At 31.5% G+C, this 27,107-nt stretch overlaps 2 protein-coding genes across 2 annotated transcripts; both read left to right on the top strand.

Annotated features, from left to right (window-relative positions):
- Nucleotides 1-778: 778 nt before the first annotated feature.
- Nucleotides 779-9,990, top strand: LOC137930263 (allantoinase-like). The gene is made up of 10 exons (XM_068773481.1): nt 779-971; nt 2,330-2,481; nt 4,229-4,343; nt 4,796-4,942; nt 5,170-5,224; nt 5,703-5,796; nt 6,877-7,090; nt 7,529-7,658; nt 9,005-9,210; nt 9,696-9,990. The coding sequence occupies exons 1-10, from the start codon at nt 810-812 to the stop codon at nt 9,822-9,824; spliced, it is 1,404 nt and encodes a 467-aa protein (XP_068629582.1). The 5' UTR covers nt 779-809; the 3' UTR covers nt 9,825-9,990.
- Nucleotides 9,991-16,324: 6,334 nt separating this feature from the next.
- Nucleotides 16,325-23,017, top strand: LOC137930154 (allantoinase-like). The gene is made up of 12 exons (XM_068773295.1): nt 16,325-16,415; nt 18,647-18,848; nt 18,938-19,140; nt 19,511-19,662; nt 19,738-19,852; nt 20,140-20,286; nt 20,381-20,441; nt 20,594-20,687; nt 21,337-21,550; nt 21,813-21,942; nt 22,386-22,591; nt 22,745-23,017. Exons 2-12 carry the CDS (start codon nt 18,809-18,811, stop codon nt 22,874-22,876), a joined length of 1,494 nt encoding a protein of 497 aa, XP_068629396.1. The 5' UTR covers nt 16,325-16,415; nt 18,647-18,808; the 3' UTR covers nt 22,877-23,017.
- Nucleotides 23,018-27,107: the final 4,090 nt, after the last annotated feature.

The raw sequence follows: 27,107 nt of genomic DNA, 5'->3' as shown, positions 1-27,107 counted from the left end.
GCAGTGGGTACAAGTCCGACATATCCTGTCGATCTCTCCGCAAGGGCAAAATATTTTATTACTGTAAAAATTCATTTAATCTACTGGTAAAACACTACTGTTTCATTACAATTAATATTTTTAATTTTTCTTCTTCATAACTATGGATTTTATGATATAGATAAATGTAGTATTTTTTAACGGTCAATTCAATCTTTTAATACAATATATATCAATACTTAAACTAAAGGCAACATCTATCTTTTATTTACATTCTTAAACCAAACTCAATTTTTAGTTATGTAATTGTTTTAATAATGTAACGACAAAATGTAATACTTGATGTAGAAATAAATACTATTCCATGAATTGTTTCTATGTTAAATTTTACTAGACGCTTGTCAAACTTGTTAATCATCCATATTTATCCATAAAATCATTATAGTTAATTAAGATTTGCGACGAATAAACCAAGCGGCATGAAGGCGCCTGGGAAGAAAATTAAGATTTCTATAGACAATAGATTAATCACATACGCAAAACGGGTTTTATTTACAGTTAGTAGATATAAATCTTATTTTTAATTTGAACATAAGACGTTTAGTGTTACTCTAAAAGGTATTTGCGAGAAATTGTAACTATTTCTCTAGTTTTTTTAATTGTATTAACCGAGTGCTTATATTTATAACGAATATAGACGCTTTATTTTTTTAATACTAAGATAATCATGTACGTATTCGTTCGTGATCAATACCAGCAAACAGCACGACGTTATCAGGCTGGTAGTTGTACCCAGTACTCCAGTTCGTATAGTTGTGTGCGCGAGTGAGATGGCGTCAACAAGTCGGCAGTTATTTTTGAGTAAACGAGTCGTAACCGAGGCGGGAGTGGCAGATGGCGGCGTGTTAGTCAACGAGAATGGTCTTATAGAACAGCTGTTAACCCGGGAACAGGCGAAAACATTAATCGCGGAATGCGATGGGAATGTCAAAGTAAAATTCAGATTAAACTTTATCATTGGTTTAATTAATTACTGATCTATATGTATAATCTACAACAATTCTTATTTGTTGCTAGTGCAATACAAATTTTGAATAGTATTAGTAAATAAGTTCGATATATTAGTTAAATAATTTTTTTGGCAAATTATTGTGTGTACAATTAGACTTATTTTATTGTGTAAAGTAAAATAAACAATAATATTATTTATTAATAAACGTTAAAAATTAGAGAATACGATGTAATTTTACGTAACAGTCTTGCTTGAATAGATGAGCTGGCCTCGTCGGCGTTTATCCAATTGAATTGGCAACGGTTGTCGTGCCAGTTTTAACATGAATACATTGAATATGTATAAATGAAGAATTTCGCGAAAACAATAGCAGACGATAGATGTACGTATACATCAACATACTCTATATACTTATCGGTACATCGGCACACAAGCTACAATACAAAGTTTAGTATTGTAGTTTTACTTGATTTATTTTGTGTTCTTTTAATTACTTCTTGATGTAAATTATTTATTGGTTTTATGCATTTATTTATACTCTCTCTTTAAATTAGTAACATCCAGGACTAGAAGTTGACCTGATTATGTTAAGCATCGCTTACGATTGGGATTTTGGTTTATTAAAATCAACAAAGTTTTTAATGAACATAAAAATGATTATTTATTCAATACAACGTTGAAGTTGTTGAAAATAAACATTATAAAAATTTAAACAAGTTAACAATTACTTTGTGACATTGAAAAATATCATATTTTATCTCACGCCAAGAATGAACATTAATTTATAGTCAACTGAATGAAATGGACAATAAAAAAGAATGAACAAACAAAATAGGTATTAAGAGAACATTTTGACTCCTAAATATCGTTTTATGGTTTTCCGTCGCCTCGTAATAATAAAGTGGGCTTTGACAGAAATAAGATTTCATGTGCATAAAAACATCTTGAGGGACTTAACAATATTAATATATTAACATAATTAAAAAAAGAAGAAAGTGGCCTCTTCATAGCGTCAAGACTGGTCAATTCTTTTAATAATTTTAAGAAAAGATTAACATTCTATCCGATTTTTAAATAAGCTACTCTAAAAATAATGTTTAAAAACTCATTTACCATGAACAAATAATCTTACTAAAAGATAGCTATGAGTTATGTTAATGTATGTGGAGGCAAAATAAATAAACATGTTACTCTCAATATCTATCAAAATGTAGCAATATTACACTAAGAATTTTTTAAATTATTACGCTAGAAATTACGAATGGTCTGATCTTGGACAGAACTAATTAACTAAGAAACATATTGATAATTACCATTAAACTTTGCAATTTGTTAAAGGTGGTGGATGGTGGTGAGTTGGCATTGATGGCTGGTGTGGTAGATTCCCATGTACATGTGAATGAACCCGGCCGCACCGCTTGGGAAGGATTCCGAACCGCCACCAGCGCAGCGGCTGTTGGAGGTATCACAACCATCGTCGATATGCCTCTGTATGTAACATTTTGTATATTTATTTTTACAAATATAATTATTAATATTTTCGGTAAAACTAAATTACAATTAAATACTAGCTTTAGAAAAGAAATCGGAGAAAGTAGTAAGTTACATGATGTTATTAGTAATGAAATCAGTCCTATTTTGGATTCATCTTATTTATCAATTATTAGGCAGAAAATATATCAGCAATAGGACGTTCACTATTTCTTTAACTAGGTTGTCTATTTTTTTTTAATATCCTATGCTTCGCTTGCCAGTGCGTGGTCACCTGTTCAGAGCCTAATTGATCGAGCGGCCATCAATTATGTGCACTGTGTGACGAGCCCACTGTCACTTCAACTAGGCAATCTGCTGGGCTCTGACGGTTACATTCGTTTGTAAACGGACATTCTTATCCCCGGTCTAGTAGAAAAAACCCCAAGAACAGCCATCTAAATGGCTCGATAAATGACTGAGAGCGTGCTTCATGAAGCTCGTAGTTCTTCGCGAGTATTGGCATATAACCCCCCGATTATAAACGTTAGTGTCAAAGCTGCAAGTAATTATTTTAGCCGGTAGGCTAATAAAGTTTTTTAAAGTAACGATCATTTACCCATTTGTGAGGGTCATTTGATTCCTATTATGGTAAAAATTACATATTTAATAGCTTATGTTTGCAGCTTACATAATACAAATATTGTATAAAACAATGTGTAAATCATATTACACAAGTCGTTAATCAAAAGTGTCTATCGAATAATCAATCGTGAACAATCGACCTAATTTAGTTTTTAATTATAACAATAATTTTGCCGCCAGTGATTATAAAAAAATAATGCGCGTAAAATTTATGTGGCAGAATAAAAAATAAATATTGAAAGATTTATATTGCTATGATACATTAATTTTTATGTGTTAACTACAATGTCATAAATTAAATACCGTGGCTTCATTTTTCAAAATCTAAAATAACAGATTAAATAAATCATTCAACTACTATATCACTTCGTAAACAGTTCGTTGTTAGTAAGGCAAATTTGTTTAATGATTATAAATACGTGAACACAAAAGAACTGCCTCTTTTATTTACCTATTAAAACCTAATCTGTAGCATTAATAACATAGGGAATATGTGTAAATATATTTTTTATAAGAATACCATATACACTTTGTTATTTATATTTGTGACTCCATAGTAATTTTAATGAATGATTTCGTGGAGTTTTTCTATGGCCCCCGCTATTAGAAGCCTCTCGTACCCCTAACTTTTTCATGGGTTAGAGACTTCACCCAGTTTTTTCACCCAGTGAAAACTAACATTCTTACCACTCTTTCGCTTCCATAATATTCACTTTCAGTCTTAACACTAAGGGATGGAGGGTGTCAGATCTTGCGACTGTCAGGAGGGCGGACCGCGAGTCGCTTAGTATGGCGCACTGCGCCGACCCGCCGGCCGCGAACCCTGTCGCTTCCGCTAATGCTACCAGCTTTGCCTGGTATACAGTGCAGAGGCTGCCCAACTTGAGCTTTTTGCTGTGTGGTTCTGCGGCGTCCCGCATAACGGAGAATGCCGCACACATTTCTTCCTCTATGCGGCTGCCGTCGGTGTACATGACCAGATCGACAGCCACGGTGGCAAGAGCCTCTTCATCCTCCTCCAGGCAGGAGAATTCCACATCAAACTGTCCGGACAAGATGATTTCGTGGGTTAAAAATTAACTCAAATCCTTTAAAGATTTAAAATGATCGTATCCTTTACAGAAATTCTATTCCACCTACTACGACATTAGAAAATCTGAAGACGAAAGCTTCCTCCGCTGAAGGAAATGTATTCGTTGATGTTGGATTCTGGGGCGGAGTGATTGTTGGGAACCAGGTGTGTATTAAAGCGTAACCATATAATAAATCAAATGACGTTTTTATCAGTTTTCCATGTGAGGGAAATCAGATTGTCCATATGATAGTGTCAGTTTACGATTACGAACTTAAAATTTTTAAATTTCCCACGCAGTAGAAAAAAAAGAAAGAGGTCAGAAGATTAGATTATTGTTCTATTATATTAGTGATACTTTTATTGTTGTATGTACATAAATATAAGTTGTAATACTGTTAAAATAATATTAATATGTTATGGATTCGGCTGAAAGAACTATAGCGTTCTCATTATGTTATTTAAAGTACACTTAATATTTTTATACACCTTAGAGCTGTTTGACTCTGTTAAACTTAACAATTTCAACATACATCGAACAATAAAAACATTTTTTTTTTCAAATACACACACGTCGAAGAACACTAGTCAAATGAGAATGCTTTATCTATTTTCAGGATTCTCTTCGTGATCTGGTTAAAGCGGGTGTCGTAGGTTTTAAATGCTTCTTGTGTCCAAGTGGCGTTGATGAATTCCCTAATGTAGAAGCTGAAGACTTGGAAAAGGCATTCGCCGCTCTCGAAGGAACCGGGTCACTCCTGGCGGTAAATATTTTATGAGTTTTTGTTCACACAATTGAACAATAAATTATAAGCAAATTGACTTTATAATTTAATATACTTTAATTTTTATACAGATAATTAGTAATCTAAATAAAGAGGATAATAAGGCTATGTTTTTTTTGATTTATAATAAATTTCCAAATACTTATTCCATAATTAAAATATGCTAATATTACCGCGTATTTTCTAAATGAATAAAAATTTTGCAGTTCCACGCCGAGGTAGAAGATCACACAAACGATAATGATCAAATAACTAATAAAGGTATTTAATTATTTTAATTAGTCACAAAGATTTTTGAAAGCTGGCGGTTTGTGAATTATAAACAATTTGTTTACTAATTTTTAAATATGCTTGTACTGGATCTCCTATTTATTATTTAATTTTTAATTAACTTTTTATTTTACATATAGGTGGCTTCACGTTGTAAAAACCTGCATAGCATCAGTACAGTATTAATATATTTGCTATTGAATGAATACTCTGTGCTGTAATTACTTGTGTGTTGATGGTGCAAATTTATTTTATTGTGTGTAATCGCACTTTTGTCTAAATTCGCAGATAGATTATAAAATACGCTACTTTTTCTTGTGAGCCGATGGACGCACACTGCAAGGCATAGGCCTTCCCTAAAGATCGCACTTTTTGACCAGTCTTGTTAAATAATTTATTGTTTCCACTATAATCTTAAAATTCTTTAAATATTGGATGTTTTGTTACAGAGTATATTTTTCTTTTCCAGATCCCGAGGAATATACCACGTATCTAGAGTCGAGGCCTCCGAAGATGGAACTGAACGCAATATCATTAATTTCAAGTTTTTTGAACAAAACTGAGTGAGTATTGAAAATTACATTTCAAATTAAATGAAAAAAAATTCTCACTTATATTTATTTAAAGATTACTTCTACTATTTTTTAATTCCACATTTTTATCAAATTGTGTGAGTCAAATTTAAAATAAATAAAAATTCTCTATGCTTTCTAGGGCAATAATAATAAAAGTAGTAACGAAATCCTATAGACTATGGCCTAAAACTCTTGGATAAACTCAATATACTTTTCAAATCCAAAAAGATATTGTTTCTTCACTTTAAATTGATCTAAGGTTTGCTTTGTTATATAAGAAGAATTTGTCATAATAATTATTTCATCCGGAGATCGTACACAGCTGGGGATAGGCCTCCTTTATTAAATTTCCAATAGGACTTGTTGGAAAAGGCCTGAATCCAGAGTGTTCCGACGACCGTACCAGATGTTCTGTCCACTTAGAAGATGGACGTCTGATGTTACGCTTATGGGTTGATGGTCTCCATTTCAGATTTAAGGCCCCGGTGAACATCTGTAATGCGCGATATATTATTAGCCCAATGCTACTTCAACTTGCCGATCCACTAAGCGTCTTAAGTTACTTTATTTCGTCTACAGATCTTTACAATATGAATTAAGTTATATTAATTGTCACAGACAGAATTCGTTCCGTTTTTACATAAATTAATTCTGTTTGTGCATTGACATTTACAGGGTTTGAATTGGTAGAGAGCTTAATGCTTTACACTGAGAACGAACTCTAGCGGACTCCTCCGAATTGGTAAATTAAACCACTTTCAACGATTACTCCGTAACAAAACTGTTGTAATTCTGATTACCACTCACAAAAAATGTTTTTAATCAATTATTGATTTTCACAACTAGTTCTTTGTTTCTTTTATGAACAGAGGGTCTCTGGGGCCATTAGGTTCTGGAGTACAGGCTACGGATCGGCAAGCGCAGAGTAGGACATGTATTCCGGTCACACCGGCAAAGTAGAAAGACGACTTTATTAGGGTTAAAACCTATTGGAGAGGTCTAGGTTCAGCTGCAGACGTTCTATTGCTGAAATAATAACTGATTTTTATACTGCAACACTCCATTTAGCGTTCGAGTACACGTAGTCCATGTATCATCGGCAAGTGTAGTTCCCCTGCTGAGCAAAGCACGAGAAGAACGATTGGCAGCGGGCAACAAAGCCTGGCGCGGCGGAGTCACAGCTGAAACGTGTCATCATTATTTATCTCTCAGTGCTGATCAAATCCCACGCGGCCGAAGCGAGTACAAATGTGCACCCCCTATTAGAGATTTGGACAACAAGGTAAACATCTAAAGAACTTTGAGTTGTTTACGATATATATTAAAAATTATATTTTGAGATGAAGGAGATGAATAGAATGTTAAAAGTCTATGGTTTCAGCATTAGCAATTTAATTTTCAATGTTAAATAATTAGGTTTTAAAGGTACGTATATATGAACTGATTTGAAAATTTTATTTGAAGAATAGATGACACTAAAGCTCTAGACCTTTAGTCTCTTAGAAAAAGATGAATATTTTAATGAGAAAATTCAATCAAATCCGCAAAAAGGCTCTATCGGCTTTTTAATTATATGCTAATTGCCAAATAGTAATAGCCAGTAAATATAATGAAGAAACTCGTAATAACATACGTTGTAATTGGACTAAATTTTAGTATTGATGTCATTGTTTGCCTATTTTTAATATCTATTTATTAATTCATGTAAATCTTTTTACAGGAAAAGTTGTGGAAATATTTACTAGATGACAAATTAGATATGGTAGTATCTGATCACTCGCCGTGCACACCTGAACTAAAGTGTTCTAATAACCTAGAAGCTTGGGGAGGAATTTCATCAGTACAGTTTGGTAATATTTATTTTTAAATTAAAATTTAAGATAATACAATATTATAGTTAGAAATAATATTCAATACAATTAAGTAAATAATAAAAAGATTTAAAATTAAATTATTGTTATAATATATGTAATGATCTGTAACTAATATTAGCTTTACGTATTTTGTATTGGCAAATATATTTTATGTTTCAGTAACAAATTGACAATGCAACTTGACTGTTTCGATACAGTTATCAGACAATATTATTAGGAAAAATGTTAATTATTATGAAAATAAAGTTTTGTTCTAAAGTTTAGGATATTGTGACAAAATGTGCAAGGCTTTGATTTCATTGAAAACGATAGCCAGATAATGATGATGTCTCATCGAAGTTTTTTTTGAACAAGATACGTACGTACGATACAGAGTACGAATATGTTTGATTTTTGATTGCTGCGTTACGCTGACCAAGCATGCTTTATCGTGCTCCGACGTCGCGTTCGTATTCATGTAGGCGGGAAACTTACCACTAAAACAATTAATGATGCCAAATATTTTTTAATAAAACACAAAATAATAATTAATAAATTATCTAATATTTTTACAATAAATATATGAAATATTTGTAAGAATATACCTAATTATTCTAAATTCTTTAATAAATTATCTATAATACTCATGAAATTTTCTTGATTCTATCTAGTTTTCCATATTGGTTCTTAAGTTATAAATATGGAATATGTAGGTCAAATACCTAAAATGCTATATTTTTGTATTAAAATATTCTTAATTTCTTATAAGATTGCAATAATCACTTAACGAAAAAAAATTAACATACGAACGATGAACGATAGGGGTGAGCATATAAGGTTAATTAATAATAGGTGAAAAGGCTTTAAAGGGGTGAGCGTGTAGTTTATTTTCAGCCAATTAAATAAAATAAATGGTGCCTAATAAATATAAATTTTAGTTACTGCATATTATTATTTTTTTTACTTTTTATTGCTGTAGTTTTTGTACTGTCAGAAAAAAATAATTTAATATAACATATTCAAAGTGTATATATGGGTTGATTGGAAGTAGGGGTATAAACTTTAAAGCTTAAAAATAGTCAGTATGTTCTGTACACCGAAGGACATAGTGCAAACAGCAAAAGTACATTTTGTCACAATACAGTTGAGGTCGACAATTTTACATTAATATTTTTATTTTCCCCCAGTATTTTTATTATACCCAGTATTTTTTCGTTTATACAATTTATGTTACAATGTTAACTACTAATGTCATTTTTATGTGTATTTATAATTTAAGTAATGGTGTTTTGTTTTATTTTACATAACATTACGTTAATACCGAATTAATTCACTTGTCCTAGGTTTATCTTTATTCTGGACCGAAGCTAGCAAGCGCGGCTTAGATCTGACAGCCATTTGTAAATACATGTGCGCTGCGCCCGCACAGCTCTGTGGTATTCAAGATCGCAAAGGCGCTCTTAAGCCCGGCCTTGACGCTGATCTAATTTTCTTCGACCCAGAAGCGGAATTCACGGTCACTGCAGATATCATAAGACACAAAAACAAGGTGATAAAATATCACAATTTTTTGTTTATTAATTCAGCTCTTGCTAAAACTAACTAAACGATAAACTCAACGATATTTTGAAAGGACGAGTAAGACTAACTTATAAAAAGGAAGACGTATACAGTACAGGAACACTTTACTGAAAGGCAAATTCTGTTGCTTCTTAATACATATTAAGAGTTTTAGAAGACAATTGATTATAAATACAGCTTGTTGATGAAAGACCGCTGTTACAAGTTTTTTAAAAACAGAATTTTACCGAAAACCTTATTTTTGCTGGCCCCCCTCCGGCAAGATAGATACATACATATATTTGTCAAATGACTTCTTTTATGTAGTCGCCTACTAAAGAAATTTATAGTCACATTGAACGTTTAAGTATAATCCTTGGGTGCGAATAGATAGAATAGACCTGTCGAATAGATTTTCTTAATGTAATCGTATAAAGAAAACAAAATGTAATATTTTATTTCCTTCGTTTTTAGCTAACACCATACATCGGCAAAACATTAAAAGGAGTTGTGAAGAAAACATACGTCCGTGGGCAGTTAATTTACGCAGATCAAACTATCATAGGAGAGCCTAAAGGAAAACTACTGCTAAATACATTTTAAAAGTACCGTCAAACCCTTTGAGCTTGGGATATTTTCATCAAGTTATACTAATATTCCAAAATATTGATTTAGATAAAAGTTTTCGGATCTCCATTTTGCTATTTATGTTCAAAACTGGAAAAATATTTTTTACTTGCATATTACTTTAAATTTCAATAATGTTAATAAAAATGGTTAAAACATTAAAAGTTATTTCTTTTCCATATTTTCAGTTGTACCTTAATTTATTAAAATAAATGTAATATTTTCATTTATGGAACCATAATGTCATGCCTGTTTTTAAGGAATTCTATAAGCTCGAGTTGAATAATGGATAGAACAGTACTATTGGATTTAGTTATTTATCCGACTTGTATGTCCGACAATTTAGTTAAGATTACGTCATCGTGGTAATCTTTTGGGGTCGGTGCCGTGTGCGTGCAGTGTGCGTCTATCGGCTGAAAAGAAGAACGAGTGTCTGTCAATTACATGTGACCTGAACTTACTATTATTTGACATTAATTACTAAGACTATTCCTATTCTCAAATCAGATGGAACCATTTATACAACTAGCTTAGTTAACGCTAGAATCGAAACTATAAAATCAAGTTGAGATGAAGGATTTTTTCCAACATGTTAACATGCCTTTATTGCGACAATAAAGATAAGTCAATAAGCTCTGGCGAGACAAAATTTTACTTTATTACTTCAAGATAAAATATCATCTATCTCAAAAAATACTAAAGTAAATGTTTATTAATCATTAAGTGCGTAAGCGAGATTAAGTATATTATTGGGCCTTTTAATTTTTTTCTTATCTTATTCCTTTTTACAACAGTCGTATACAAGCACTATGAGAATATAATGGTAAGATTTAGTGTAAAGCTGTGAACATAATTTAATTTGCTCCAGATTTATTTCGTTTTTATTGCAATTCATGTTTGTTGATATAAAAACCGTCAGCGATCACTTATGGTCTTTCATTTACTTTCGTTCAATAATATAGATGCGTGGTTTTTTTACATCTGATTTCTTTTAAATACCTTTATAGTATATTTACTTTCCTCTATTTTTCTCTACCTTTATACAATATTTTATAAGGATTTTAAATTTTAATTTAGGATTTAGCAGTACACTTTGACCCTCTTATATAATTCAAAAGGCATAAATGAAATCTAAACTGTCATTATTTCCGGCAGAAGAATGATTGATTCATATACAAGGCTTACTTTTAAGAGTGTCGCAACGTTAACTTCGGAATAATTACTACAAGCAACCTTTGCGATGTATATTCAAAGTGTAATTATCATTACCATCGTTTCACTGCCGAACATGGGCCTCGCCCGAAGATTTTCAATGGAACCGGTTAGAAGCGGCTCGCATGCAGCGCTAACCTTGACAAGGACGTGTGTCCACCTTGTCCAAAGTGCATTAGATGCTTGCAAATGTTTAAGATGGTTTTTCACAGTACAAATTAATCATGAACATTGGTAGTGATGATAATAAGTTATTTTGCTTTTAATGATTCTTTTCAGTCACCTCAACGCCAGACTCTTGAACCATAGCTACGTACAGACCGGTTGAAGAGATTTTTTCCTACTAAGAACGCTCAGGTTGTGAAATTTACTCCCTGAATATTGTTTTCTCGCGAGCTTTAATTTTTATTTGTATTTATTATATTTTAATTCAAAATAGAAAAAACGACATCACTTTTCTGTTTGTCATGTTTGACGCCCAGTTATCACTCATTAAGTTTCTGACATTATCAGCTCGCCACTTTACATTATTTTACGAAAGCGTGATCATGTCACGTTCAATGCAACACATTCGAAGTAATTCCGGACTGAAAACGTTACAGTCGTAAATTTAACTAAACGAAATTTTAATCGTTTTTGTTAGACCTGACGAAATATCGGAATGGTCGTCACACTTGTAATAAATTAAATATGAGTATGATACATTAATCTACTATGTTATGTAATGACATTGATTAATGTATCCATGAAAGTAGATGTGATATTATTGGCTCATAAATTGTAATACGATTTATTTGTGTATATGTATATACATAAACTTATGGGCAAAAATATATAAATAAAAAGAAAAGGCAAATGTTATGTTAATTTATTGAACACATTTTTTTTAATTATTCCGAGGAAGGCCTTGATGGAGAAAAAATAAAAATATGCGTTGTAAATGAAAAAAACGACTATTTTCTTTACACGTAAATATTCACGAATAATTTAATACATTCGTATAATATATTACACTCTAATTTTCATACTTTATTGGCGACAATCAAAGCCGAAAAAATGTGCCTAGGAATGTACAAAATTAAAAACTTATAGTCGTTTATTATTAAGACATTGAATCAATAAATAAAGTTCTTTAGGATTGCGACTGCCAATAATTTTTTTCATTAGGAAGTTTGCTGGGGAGGCTAGGTATTAATAAAAATAGGATATTATTATCGCCTCCGAGCGGCCCTATTGGAAATCTATGTAGAAGGCCTATGTCCAGCGGTAGATGTCTGACGGCTGAAATGTGATGATGATGACGATGTTTAGTACTATTATTAATAGTTAATTTTAAGTTTAACTTATTATGAGAAAATACGTGGTGAGTGGAGTAATAACATGTTCGGGTTTTTTCCACATAATATAATATCATTCCATATGTTTAGAGGGATTTGTATTGGGTTTGACTAAAATTCAATAGATTAGATAATATTTTCCCACATATTTTATATTTACACATGGACAAGTACGATCTGGAATGATCTGGTGGAACAGAACTGTATGATTTTGTAAATTATATTACATAACCGCTGCGCAGAAATTGTGAACATTGCGGGTATATATCTTTATGGGATCCAAAAAAATACTTTTAGCACTTGATTGGCGTGGTGTGTTACGAATTCAAAAAATGAGTCCCCAAGGTTAAGAACAACATTAATGAGACAATAACGACCTCGACTTAACAGTAAAGAGGGATAAAAACTTTTTTTTTGATTAAAAAAAGTACAAATTATGTAATGATATCATCACCATCACCATGAGCGATTCGCTTCGCCCACTGCCTCTGCAGATGAGCAATTCTTTGAGCTATGTCGGTGACCTTTGTTACTACATCTGCAATATTTTCATCCCGGACTATGTGTATATCGCATTGATTATGTGGAGTGAAGCTCTATATCCCTACATTAGCACTATCTGTGGCGGCATTGAACTTTGACACTGGAGCTAAAGCATGTATCCATTTATTATGAGACATAACCTAAAAATTTAAAACTTTGTGTTCAATTGCTTAACATAAAGGTTTAGGTTAGATTTATAATAACGTTATTTTTTTCTCGAGAACAAAATTAGTAGTTTCAGGGGAGGATGGAGAGGATTGAAGTTGTCTATCCTAGCTTAAATAAAATACTATTGTGTGAAGTAAACCGCATGGCTATTCCATATATAAAGAATATGTTGACAAAATTACATGAAGATTTTTATACTCGTTGAAATGACATTGCAAAGGGTTCCGGCAACAGAGCGTCGTATCGTATCGATATTGTCAACTGTGTCATGTTGCGGCGGCGTTCCGTACGATTTTAATAGCCCTACGGAGAACGTGTGGGTTTAGAAGAATTTGAATTGATACGATGATATTACATTTAGCCTTTGATTATAATTTTGTTAACATAAATTTACTGAATTATTTATGATCAGTTATTTACTGGAGGATATTTCGCGAATTTTTGACTTGATTGGCAATACAGCACGTAATAATCCCAGTAATAATACACAAGATATTGAATTATATAATAGAAGCGCACTGTCTGTTGTCGTGTTGCAGACGAGTCGTATGTCAAACAAAACTGTTGTTAAAAAGGTATTGACTTCGTTTGAAGGGTGACGTCGGTCGGAATCTGCGGTTAAATAATTAGGCGATTTGTGCGTAGATTCTAGTGTTGCACCTACAGCCCTGAGACCTTTAGACCTCTTTACAGTGACCATGCTCGTATGCTCTCATAAAGACGTCAGTTTCATCTTTTATATTATTTATTTCACTGGATTGGCAAGTCGTCAAAATCTATTGTCGGTGATGATGACGGTCTATAAATTAATTGAGCGGAAGAGGACCCGTAAAAGGAACTAGGTGTGCTGTTACTCGGAAAATAATTGGAATTGGTTGATTTGTTATCGAAAAGCTAATATACAAGGTGATTGGTTGTAAAATCTTTTTCAAATATTTATAATGACACTGTTCAAAGAGCCTAGAATTTCTGACAATACAAAGTATGTAGGGACACTTTGTAAACAATAATTAATTTTAATTGAAACTAACATTTATTAAATATGTTCTCTGAACTACAATAAATACTTTTATTGTATTACTATATGCGCACATTCCTAATTAGTGTAGGGCAACATCATCAGTGACTAGCTTTATTATATATAATAATACTACTATTATTTCGGAAACCATTGATTTTTCAACCCATTAAAACTTTCACACATATAACCAATCACGCTGTATAATCACATTGCTTAGTTACAATTTAATAAACATAAAGGAAACAATTGTATTTTTTACTTTGACGTGGGTTGCAAATGATTATTTAAATCGCGATGATTTATCTCAATTCGGCCTAAAGAAAAGAGGCCGATAACCCCTTGATGTCGACACCTTCTTGTGATAAGTGCTGTTGTCTAACTAAACAACAGATTTGTAACACAAATATGTCTATCAAGAGTTCTTCATTTATATCTGTGAATTGATAATTTAATTCTCAAAAAAAAAATCATAATACTTTTGTACGTGCCTTTAGCAAAACTTTGAATAGTCCCTTTTAATAAATTATCTCTTACTAATTTTGTTACAAACAATTCTTTCAAATAATAACAAAAGAAAAATATTTAAGTTATTTTTCCGTATAATCAACAAGCGTTGTTTACAATGCCGTGGCCGTGGTTCCACAGTTTCACGGACAGCATTAATGCGACTGTATTATACCAGACAAATGTTTTAATTTACCTTCGTTCATGGTTTAATTTTTAAGTTATTCTTTACTCAAGCAAACAGTTAATCTGTTTTACAGTCGTTAGTTTTTGCCTTTTCGATTACAATTAACATCACTATGTAAAAAATAATTCAGATATCTACAGAGCGATTGGAAATAGGTGTAAAAGCTTTTAAGAAGTAAATAAATAGCTCGTTTGTCAGTAAACCCTTCAGAACTTTTATACATATTTCCAATTAACCTGTATAAAATTATCACCCTGAAACTAAAGGTATGTAAGAGACCAATAACAGTACAAAGTCTGCAGAAATATATATAAAAACAAAGGTTATTTCATTTTAATAATTAGAAATCCAAATTTTGTAAAGGCTTTTGTCATACTATATCATAACATCGTATATTATTTTTGCCATCATTGATTTTATGCACAGGGTGTACCTTATATTAATTGACAGCAAATGTGCTGAGTATATTATATTACTGAGTATATTATGACTCAAAATAGAAACGCGTTGTCATGAGGGCATACCCTCATGCTTAAAGGTAAATGAATTATACTTTCTTATTCCCAGCGCTCTACCATCACCCCATAATGATGTTTGATGTTTTATATAAATATGTCATGTCTCGTGTAACCACGCAACAAAATAAAATTCACAATTTTTTACATTGGATATGAATCATAAATTCTAAATTATAGTCCTTAGTAGTACTTTTTCAATTTTAAATTCAATTTTTAATAAACAGCGTTAATGGTACAACAATATGATTACTAATTATAATTTTGCAAACGAATGGTTGTGATGCAGCTACATAATGTTAATAAAATAATTATATTGTTGGTGCAATAAAAACTGGATCTTTTAAAGATCTAGCCATTTCATCAACATCATCTTGTTTACCTTGGCCTAGTCCTTCTTCATTCTACAATATTAAATAGCATTATATTGTGTTGTAAAGCTAAAGTGATTAAGACTTTTATACCACTCTTTCGTGTAACCACGAAAATATAAAAAATAAAAATGAATATTAAAAAAAAAATAAACTAGCAACTATTGTTCGCAATATTATAATATTTCTAACATTCGTAGAAGAGTTCGCAAAAAGCATTTGTGTAATAATAAATAAAAATGTAATCATTATTTCATAGCATAACGGCTATGATCCATAAAATACTCATTTAAATATCGAGCATCTACTAATAGACGAGAAGACTGAAAACAGGTATTTAATTTAAATACAGTCATCAAGACATGTTCCTAGTCATTAGCATATTACCAAAAGGTAACTGGTTTTAAGACATCAGTTCTGGCTTTTGTAGTGTATATATATATACATACGTTTTGTTTTCTTTTTGTGGCATTATAAAAATTGTTTTTGTATTTCTTTATGGTGATCGTGTAGTTTTAAATGAGGTATTTTTTTTCCTTCTTGTGCAATGCTTATAATTTACACCACCGAAATATTTAAGTAAGCGACGCTATTAAGAGTCTTATTCATTGTCCATCCAGTCGTACGGTTGCAACAATCTGAGTGATAAACGAAGATTATTCTTACGCTTTTGAGGATTTTGGAGAAACGGAAGACATTAATATTAATGGTAAATATGTTTCGTACATAACCTTTACTTAAAATTTGTTATATTGATGGGTTTGTCGGAAAATTTCATTTGCATATTTAAATAAACGTAATAAAGTTATGACAAAATGTTTTATTACTCATATCATTAACTTATAGTTATTTATGTGATACAAAGTATTTTAGGGGGTGTTGTAAATCTTTTTACTCGTATCTATCCGCTTTTCAAGCAAAGGGAAGAATGAAGCAGAGCGCCCTACACTTCTTTCTTTCAATCGTGATTTTTATTTCACGATTTTCGACTTCCATTTGCTGCTGGAGACATAAGTTTTTGATCCGATTCTTTGTGTGGCTCTTAGCCCGTGATCCAGACCGATGGAGTCCACGATTTTGCACATGGTAGAGGTCGCTTATTTAATATTGTAAGACAGATGTAGCTTTCGGTAAAAATTGAGAGATGCGTTCTGTGTTCGACAATTTGATTATGTTTTTACCTGCACAACGATGACTATATTTTCATTTTAACAGATATCCGCGAGAAAATTATTTGTTGGTTACTTGTTTGTTGGTTGTTGCTTCCAACCGACTAAAACTATTGAAAAGTTGTTGTAGTTAACAAAAACGTGCATAATTTCAAGAATCTGTTGGTCAATATTAAATGTCACATGCATGTCAGTGGTAACTTAGAATATTAAGTTACAGAAATTTCAATAATAAAGGTCTCTTCATTATGTAGATCACCATTTAAACTCTATGGTGTTCACTGTTGGACATAGGACTCCCGTATAAATTTCCAAAAGGGCCAATTGAAAGCAGTTTACTTCCTGCAGACGACCTAAATAAGTTATTTATCATGATGAAATCTTACTCGTTCCTTGTCACTCTGTCTGGGCATTGCCAGGTAGATCGTAGTAGGAACTCTTTCTTGAAAAATAAATTCATCAGAATTTACCAAGAATTAATTTCCTGGCTCCAATAATAATAAGTTTTGAAAAAAATATTAATTCAGAATGTAACAAAAAAGTAAAGAAATATTTAGAGAAAAGCATATTAGTTTTTCTATTTTGCATATAATTGAAACAAAATTATTCGTTCTCACAATGTATAAGGTAAATATTACAATAGTAACATTTGAATAAACACTTCGCAAATAATGTTGTTATAACCAGAAATATTTTTCAATGTTTGCGTTAATTTATGGTTTTTACGAGTTTTTAAAAACATTTTTAAGGTATTCAGTATTCTTCAAAAGTTTGCAAAGCGAATTAAAAACAACTGCTGTTATACATAGCAAAAGGAATAGATAAAAAAGACATAAAAATTTTAAACATTCTGGCCTGTTTGTCGGAATACGCGTTCAAAAGAATCCGGGCAATAAAACCAATTCTGTTGATCTCTATTTATTTTAGCAAATTAATCTTCTATCAAAGGTTTAACACAATTTAATCAGGGACTGTTAAGCTTATGATTTTTAGTGAGATATAAACAAATTTGCACCGAATAATTAGATAATTTCTTAAATTTCTAATGATATTTTGTGACAAGTAATGTTATTAATTGTCCTTATAATCTTTCAAAAAGTTTACTATGTGCCGACTTAAAATAATTATGCAATAATGATAACATATTTTTATAATTTATAGGTGTAGTTATAATCATTATTGAAATTATTCATCAATACAAATTGAATTAAAGTATTACCTAACTCAAAGTAACGTTTAACAATAGTATTCAACATAATTTTATAGTTGGCATGACCCAAGATTACATGTATGTACAGTTATTTTGTAATAATGATTAAAACAATATTTGCTTTACACACATTCGAGGAACACATGCTGTGTCCGAAAAAAAATATCTTTTTAAAACAAATGTAACGGGCGATGCTTTACTCGTATGATAACCTGTAGATTGAAAAAACAAAATTATTATGTATTTAATATCTTTATTGTAAAGATGGAGTAACATTAGTGTGAAACTATTATATACTTACTTACTACACTTTCAATTAAACAAATGTGCGAAATATTACTAAGTTAGTATGCCTTGAAATAATTTAACTCTTAACGTGATCATCCATGTTGGTATAATTTTCATGGCTATTTTAATGAAGAAAACTATTATGGGATGGGCTATTGAGGGCATTATGGGCAGAACGCTTATTGTGTGTACGTTCTGGCTCTGTCATCTTACTGATATAAAACAATTGCAAAATTCAAAACTATTTGGTTGAATAAATTTAATTTATTGCAGAATAATTCGTTTTGGAAATCTATCTCCTGCTCGTGTTTAGTGTAATGTGGCACTACACTAAGGAGGATATGTATCGCATATAATTGATGAAACACGACGCTGTTCAGGCCCGAAAACCTTCAGTCGCTTTCAGCGCGTGACGAGTAACAAACGTTAGCAAAAATGTCGCTGATACATACATTAGCGACGATAACAATTTTAGGTAAATTGTTTCAAGTAATATATAATTAAAAAATAATTAATATGTATTAAAAGTAATAATTGAAAAATAATTTCAACATTTATTTTTAGTATTAGCACAATTAGTTAATGGACGATGGATGGATCTCAAATCAGGAGAAACAGAAAAGCAGCTGTTCCTGAGTAGAAGGGTGGTGACAGAGTCCAATGAATTTGATGGTGGTGTATTAGTGGACGAAAAGGGAATAATCGAAGGAGTACTCTCACGAGAAGCTATTGAATCTTTTCTCACGACAAAGAATAGTAATATTAAGGTAGGACGCAATACTTTGTACAATTTAGTCATGAGTTAATTACGTGTATAGCCTTGAACAACAAAAATATCTTCTGTGCAAAGATAATTAAATTTTAATAGTCTAAAGTAGCCAATTTTTTTATCCATTGTGTGAATCCATGATTTTAATCGTCTGTTTACTGCTCGAACTATCGAATGCAGCCAGCTACTAACAATGTTTTAAGTAGATTCGATTCTAAAACAAGATATATATTAAAAGTATTTGATTTTAATAAAGGTGTTTATATATCAATATTATAACGATGTGCATATTAACAGTTTTGATGAAGTTAAAAGTGATAAGAAGTGTTTCATAATTTTTAATATATCAATAAAGCCGTGATCATCAGATTATAGATGGTGGAGAATTAGCGTTAATGGCGGGTGTAGTTGATTCGCACGTACATGTCAACGAGCCTGGTCGCACCTCCTGGGAAGGTTACGTCACAGCAACGCAAGCCGCAGCAGCCGGGGGTATCACAACAATCATCGACATGCCTCTGTATGCAAATACGTCTTTGTTTTAATGTTTGTACAATGTAATTTATTTAATAATCACCATATTTTCTCATCACAGAAATTCAATCCCACCGACAACAACTTTAGAAAATCTGAGAACTAAAGTCGCCGCGGCAAGGGAGGAAGTATTTGTCGACGTTGGATTCTGGGGCGGAATAGTACCTGGAAATGAGGTTGTTAGCCATTAAATATGATTATTTAAATTAATATTTCATCACCAATCTTGTAAAGATGTAATTCATAATGCAGAATGAGATTAAAAGTCTAAATATCCTTTAACATCTTTTCGAAAATAAGTTTGTTTTTGTTTACATTTTTATAAAGATAGCGATAATCTTTTGTACACTTTTCCTTTTTTCGGTTACTATTAAGACACTAATTGTTGACTAAATTTCTAAATGACTTAGATGTACTGTTCATGTATTAAGAGATACACATAAAATGTATTTATTATTTTTAGATGGAATTACATGATATGGTTAGAGCTGGTGTAGTAGGATTTAAAGGCTTTTTAGCCGACAGTGGTGTCGCTGAGTTCCCCAATGTCAATCAACTTGACCTAGAAAACATTTTTACAGTTCTTAATGGTACTGGGACAGTTTTGGCGGTAAGTTTGTTATGTTATAATATGAAAGTTCTTTATACATTTGTGTATCTTTTTTACACATATATTTATTAAAATTTTGTAATTTTCTTAACAGTTCCATGCTGAATTAGAAATTAACGATACGAATACTGAATGCGAAGGATTTGATTGCACTAGTAAGTTAATTTATATTTGACTTCCAAATTATAGCCGAATTTTTAAATACTCATACAACTTACAAATTTTATTACCTTTATTAAGGTTTACATTTTTATCTTACTAAGTTAAAAGTCACTGAAAAGTAATCCTCTATCATGTTTTATACCAGATCCCAATCTGTACAGCACCTATTTGGCAACACACCCTCCCGAAATGGAGATAGCAGCAGTATCATTAATAGCCAGCTATTTGCCAAGATCTGAGTAAGTATGCTTACATATATTAACTAAACATTTATCACGATATCTCTAAAACTATAATGTTATAAGATTTCAAATTTGGTCGAAATATTCCTTTCGCAGAGTAGAGGATAATTAAAAACAGATTTGAACATATTATTGAACCGCAAGAGGGTTAAGATGGCGTTCATTAAGTTCGTAAAGTGTGTATATCATAAATTTACAAACATTGACTGGGGTAAAGTTAGATACACATGTCTGCCCCTATAAGTAGCACGTGCTTTTGATATAAATAAATTTATATTAAAATCCGTAGTATGGAAGCAACTTTAAGTGAGAATTTTTTAAAATCTTGTGTTACAATATCGATGATAGTGTTTCAGGTTTTTAAAAAATTACTTCAAAAAGAATAGAGTGAGAAAATAATTTATGCATATTTTTTATCAAAATTTTAATTGTAGGACATCAAATGAAGTTAGTAAAACTAAAATTAAATATCTAAATTCTCAAACAATGCTTCATTTAAATCCAAATTTTATACCAAGCTAAAACATATAGCGTATACAACTTCCATAAAATGTTGGGTTAATACGTAGTCTGTACTTTAACAGAGTTATACTAATTATAGTAGCATAACTCATCAATAGAGTATTAAATGTGAAAAAATTTGTAGTGTGCATGTCCACATTGTGCACGTGTCTGCTGCTGGTGTTGTCCCAATCTTGGAAAAGGCGAGGTTAGAGCGCATCCACGCCGGTAACAAGGGCTGGCGCGGTGGAGTCACAGCTGAGACCTGCCACCACTACCTCACCCTCAGCTCCGAACAGATACCCGCCGGACACAGCGAATACAAATGCTCTCCGCCTATTAGAAACAATACAAATAAGGTATTTATTTATGTATTTTCTGTATTTTAATCAAATTATTGAAGATGTAAAAATTTTCAGATAAATGCTTTCCTTTTATTTCAAGATAATAATAAAAACTAATATATTTGGAAAAAAATATATTAACCAGATATACCTAACAAAGTCAGGCTTATTTTTATTATGCAATATTGTATTTAGTGTATAATTCATACTTTTTATTTAAATCATCGACAATCATATAAGTTACAAAAATTGTATACATAATATTGAACTATTTCAGCAAAAACTTTGGGAGTACATTAGAGACCACAGACTAGATTTAATTGCGTCCGATCATTCACCGTCAGTTTCGGCCTTAAAGTCGGCTAACTTTTTGGAATCATGGGGAGGAATATCCTCTGTGCAATTCGGTAAGATTCTATAAACCATAGTATTGTTATTTCCTGTTTAAAATTTATAATTTTAGGTATTTCACTTTAATACTAATTAGATATATTATAGGTATAGGTTATTCTTGCTTAATTTGTGTAATCAAATTACATATAATTACGTCTGGTAATTAATGTTTTTTTTTATTTATCGATAAAATAACTTCATATCTAATCTAAGAGGATTGTTTTTGTCTTTTTAATAGTTTTTTTTTTAATTTTAGAATTTCTTTGGTAAGAAAAATGGGTTAAAGAATAAGTTTTGCTAAGTATATGTTTTTTATGAAGTGAGGCTTTTTTTTTCTTGATGAGGAACTGCGGATAAGCAGATGTATACAATAACCATAAAAACCAAAATCGTCTGTTATTAAATACTTGTATAACTTAGGATGACAGGATTTTAAAAACATTACGTTTTATCTCAGGTCTCTCATTATTTTGGACTCAAGCTAAGGCAAGAGGTTTCAAATTGGGCGATGTAAGCCATTATTTATCGGCTGGACCGGCTCATCTTTGCGGTTTACATGATAAAAAGGGCGCTATCAGACCTGGCCTTGATGCTGACTTAATCTTTTTCGACCCTAACGCCTCTTTTGTTGTTACGCCTGACGTCATTTTGTATAAGAACAAGGTAAGTTGTCATTTATATCATCTTTTGTTGAGTTTCAAGTTTATTTTTTGTTTTACGTTATCACTACATTTGGTTATAGTGTTTGTCGTCTCCTGGCATGTAAGAAAACCCAATTTTTATGCATGTTTTAACATAATTTTAATATAATTTCAGATAAGTCCATACATGAATACAGTGTTGAATGGAAAAGTTATTCAAACTTACATAAGAGGTCAGCTGGTGTACTCAGAGGGACAAATAATCGGTGGACCCAAAGGACAGCTGATTCTTAAAGATGGTTTTTAGATGTATTTATATGTTATGTGTGAATGTTTTTGTTATTGTTACTTATCTATATACTTGTTGTACAATGTGAAATAACATTTTAACGTGTCATGATTTTTCTCAGACATCCAACAATAAAAAAAATATTAACCAGTGTGTTGTTAATTTAATTTCGAAGCTTAAGCATAAATATTAAAGTGTTTTCCTTATTTTCGTTAATACAAAAACTGAAACAGTTCATCATACATACAACGAAAATTCTTTATTAATTAATAATTGTTTTAAAAAGCGAAATCGGATCGGAATTACTTTACATACATTCGAAGCCAACCTATATTATAGTTTATTGGTGTTTTGGGGTAAAATAACAAGAATATTCTACAGGTTAAGGTGTCTGTAATAATCATAAGTGTTATTCTGGTTTGAGATGTACTGACAAATTTCTGAAGTAACAAAATGCGCTACCTAATACCTAGGCTGATGTACATAAACGGTGTATTACATACAAAATTGTACTTCTTTGTTATGTATTGCATTTGCATTGCGTCAAAAACATTATTTAGATTAAAAAATTGGTATCTCATGATGATAGAAATATCAATAAATTATTAAATGACACAAATGTACTATTTAAGCATATAAAAATATAATATTTGACTATGAAATATTTGAAGCCTGTGTACCAATAATTTAAATGAACACTTTGCTACTCGGATCTGCTTCGCATTATTGGCTATACAACAGTTTATACTAACTTACCGAATATCAGTTTATTATGATTATAATAGAAATATATAAATAATTTTTATCAAATTGTTAGAGAGCTATAAATTCGAGTGCTGTTTTTTCAAAAAGACGAAAAGTATTTCATTTCTTATTTAAGCGTATTTTAGACACTAAAATGATCTATTTAACACTATAAGGCTGCCAGTGACCATCTTGACGAGGACGTTTATCATTAAGTTTTTGAACATATTAATACCAAACTTGTGAAATTACGAAAAAATATAATAATAATCACTGCTATATTGTACTGTTATAATAACTTTAAGGTAAATTAAATGCTAAATTTTTGTTTTATTTTTAATTTCAAAATTATTATTGTATTCTGATCAAGGTTTATTTTCTGCCTTCAGAAACGAACACAACTTTTAATGCAGACAGTGAGAAGTTTTTGGAAAAGCAAGACAAATTGTCACATTATCAGCAAACTACTTTGATATCAGGGTTACCTAAAGATGGATTAGACTACAAACCGGTGGAAGTAATAAATGTTAACGAAAATTTCAAAAACTTGTCGAACAGTGGTCAAAATCTTCAACTTGGGGACAATTATAGAGTTAGCCAAGAGAATGCATCGGTCTCTACACAGCCATTTATTTTAACCCTAATCCTACAAAGCCTGCTTTTTGTACTACAAACATTGTTCGAATCATAGTTTGTAAAAGAAATGTTATCTTAGTAAATATTTTGTTGTTATTAAAATTTTGATGTAAATTAATGTTTATTCATATTAACAGAAAAACCAAAGAATTGATAATGCAATGAATCAATACTCATTTAAATAGGCCAATATATTTCCCACTCTGTACGAAAAATAATGGCCTATACTAGGTCATATGTTATTTTTAATAAATCTGAGACGCTGGAAACCTATTGTTAAATTTCGAACAGTGACACACATAAGACACCTCTAGGACAGGCAGAATTAATTTTTATCGACAAGGCTTAGCTCGTGAGTCAGTTGCATAGGCAAAGAAAGTAAATTGAGTGAAAGGCAAATTGTGTATGATTTCAATAAACTTTGGGTAAAAACATTAGATCGATGTAATCAAATGTTTCGCCTGACTGCGTCAAATGTATACTTCGTCGCGTATTCATTAATTTCTTCCAAAATGTTCTTGAAGTCGGCAGGTCACCAATGTGGGATTGTTCCTAACGCCGGTAAGTTTGAAGGTAGTAACAACACGAAGTCCGAAGTAGAAGTGTGTATATTCATTGCATTCGCATTTTCTCTGTAGAAGTTGTTGCTGCTAGCTCTACGGCTTTTACAGTTTCATCTGAACTGAGTTCACGGAGCGGAAGAGTCCGTGAACTCAGTCTTCATTTGAACTTCGCCCGTATTTATAACGATGTTAATGAACAATTTTATTTTTTTGGAATTCACCTTTACGATGCGCCGCTGACGATGACCTAATGTTTCTCCTATAATATCGATGTTAATAAAGAATTATATTTCTGTGGGATTCCCCTTTTCGTCGCGCCGCTGACAATGACATAATGTTGCTCCTACAGAAATGACAAGTTATAAGTTTAGGAGTAGAGAGCCTTAAGATTTCTCTATCTTAAATGAAATGAACGATTGTGATCTGAATGATTTTTCCATATGTAACAGAATTTTTTGAATACTTGTTTTATTCGAGTTCAAATACCCCTGCAGGAAGAGTACTACGAAAAATTTCCATAGATGCGTGGCCATATACATAAGTTATAACCTTGTTATACTTCAGCCGACCACTGGATATAAGACGATGATGTTGGGGTCAGTCGGGACTCGCAGGTTTACAAGCGACTGATAAAATATCATATTTCAAGAACCATTTACATAGGTATTAAAGATGACTGACGGTTAAATACATAATCTCAGGCTCTCACAAGGTAGAAAGGAGGTTACGGGTTTTTTCTCTAACGTGGATATGGGTCAACAGCGACGATCGCCATTTCTCTCAAAGCCTCAAGCTCGGACTAACTAACTGTATGACGGACCACGGACACACGCACTGCGTGCTTAACACCACACACGTCCTTCTGGGATGATTTGTTTTCATTCTCATTGACGAAGTGAAATAAAAAAATAGATAAAATGTTCATTTAGTGGTTTTCGCCCATAGACACCCACTTTAACATGTAGAACTCCTGCAAAACTTGGCAAGGGAGTAGGCAACCGAAATGTGGTATTGTGGTACGCAGAGGACGCTTCTGTCGTACCTATGTAGACTTATTTGTGAGCAGCAACACTCTTATGTAATTAATGCTCAAAGTGTCAATTATATACAAGATTGTAATCAGGGAACCGAACCGCGACAACAATCGCAAGTATTACTACTCTACCATTGGGCTACCACAGTTCATTTTTTAAAATGTACTATTTTTTTTAAAAAATTAAGCAGTTTTTGGACCTATAAAGTTAACAACCAGAGTAACAAAGTAAATTAACATAGGCACATATGAATATCCTTGTATTTAACGTAACTAAAAAAATCATACACGCCTATTTTGAGTATAACCTGTTATTAGTAAAAAGTGGAATAATCGAATAAAACAATAAAAATACTTATTGCAAGACAATCCAGGATACGCTGTAGTCAGTGGAATTTTAGCTAGTTTTATTAACATTTTATAAAAAAAATCGACGAGGGGTTATGTATTAATGTGGTCAGCAAATGTTTATCATCCTGTATACAAACCTTTTTAAATTGTTAAAAATATTTGTTTGTTTTGTTGTCAACTTTTTGGTTTTTCTAGAAACATCAACTTCATCTGTAATAGGTTTAAATGAAATATTGTCTTCTGCGAGAACTAGCATTGTCAATGTTGACTCGTATAATGTTACACGTAGCATAAGTTACATAAATACACAATAAATTCAAACAGCTCGATATTTTCAATGCGGGTCGTGTGTCTTCTAATAACGTGCCCGAAGGAGTAACATTGAATATTAAATGTTCAATATTAAGTAGACGAGAAAGTCGCTACAGTTTACAAATCATGCCTCAAGTTAATTTTTAAATTTGCAGACTAAAAAGTTTAGACCAATTTTAAATTCAAACGTTCAATAGGTACGTTGAATTTTGTATACGTGCTACATTGTTATTGTGTTACATGTATTTATGGATTTGAGAATGTTTGTAAATTTGTCCGTTCAGAATCACACAATTTAATAAACAGTGTTTTTTTATTTTTTTTTAATATTTTTATTTATTTCTTATTTATTCTTTTTTTATATATTGTTATTTGATGTCAATGTCTAATCAACACCACTGCGTCAGTACCATCATAGGTATTTACTAAAACGATTTTATTTTTATAATGCAATAATCTGTTTTCCAATCCTAAAATAAAATAAACAATCAACCAACATATAAGTGTTTCCCAACTTAGTCGTCAAATAACATCGTTGCATACCAAGCACTGTTTTATGTAGCCTGTATATTATAAATTGAGTCTGTGGTACTAAAAATGGTTGTTTATG

This window comes from Battus philenor, unplaced genomic scaffold, assembly GCF_028537555.1.
Source record: "Battus philenor isolate CCGP_79_NKW_IND1 unplaced genomic scaffold, ilBatPhil1.0.hap1 SCAF_6, whole genome shotgun sequence".
Classification (NCBI taxonomy): domain Eukaryota; kingdom Metazoa; phylum Arthropoda; class Insecta; order Lepidoptera; family Papilionidae; genus Battus; species Battus philenor.
Note: the sequence above shows the minus strand (reverse complement) of the source record. Positions and strands in the feature narration are given on the sequence as shown.

Coding starts and splice junctions, on each gene's coding strand:
- LOC137930263 (XM_068773481.1), top strand. CDS start 810: ATGGCGTCAACAAGTCGGCAGTTATTTTTGAGTAAACGAGTCGTAACC. Junction 7,091..7,528: donor TTAGAGATTTGGACAACAAG/GTAAACATCTAA, acceptor ATCTTTTTACAG/GAAAAGTTGTGGAAATATTT. Junction 9,211..9,695: donor TCATAAGACACAAAAACAAG/GTGATAAAATAT, acceptor CTTCGTTTTTAG/CTAACACCATACATCGGCAA.
- LOC137930154 (XM_068773295.1), top strand. CDS start 18,809: ATGTCGCTGATACATACATTAGCGACGATAACAATTTTAG. Junction 19,853..20,139: donor GAATAGTACCTGGAAATGAG/GTTGTTAGCCAT, acceptor TATTATTTTTAG/ATGGAATTACATGATATGGT. Junction 21,943..22,385: donor AATATCCTCTGTGCAATTCG/GTAAGATTCTAT, acceptor GTTTTATCTCAG/GTCTCTCATTATTTTGGACT.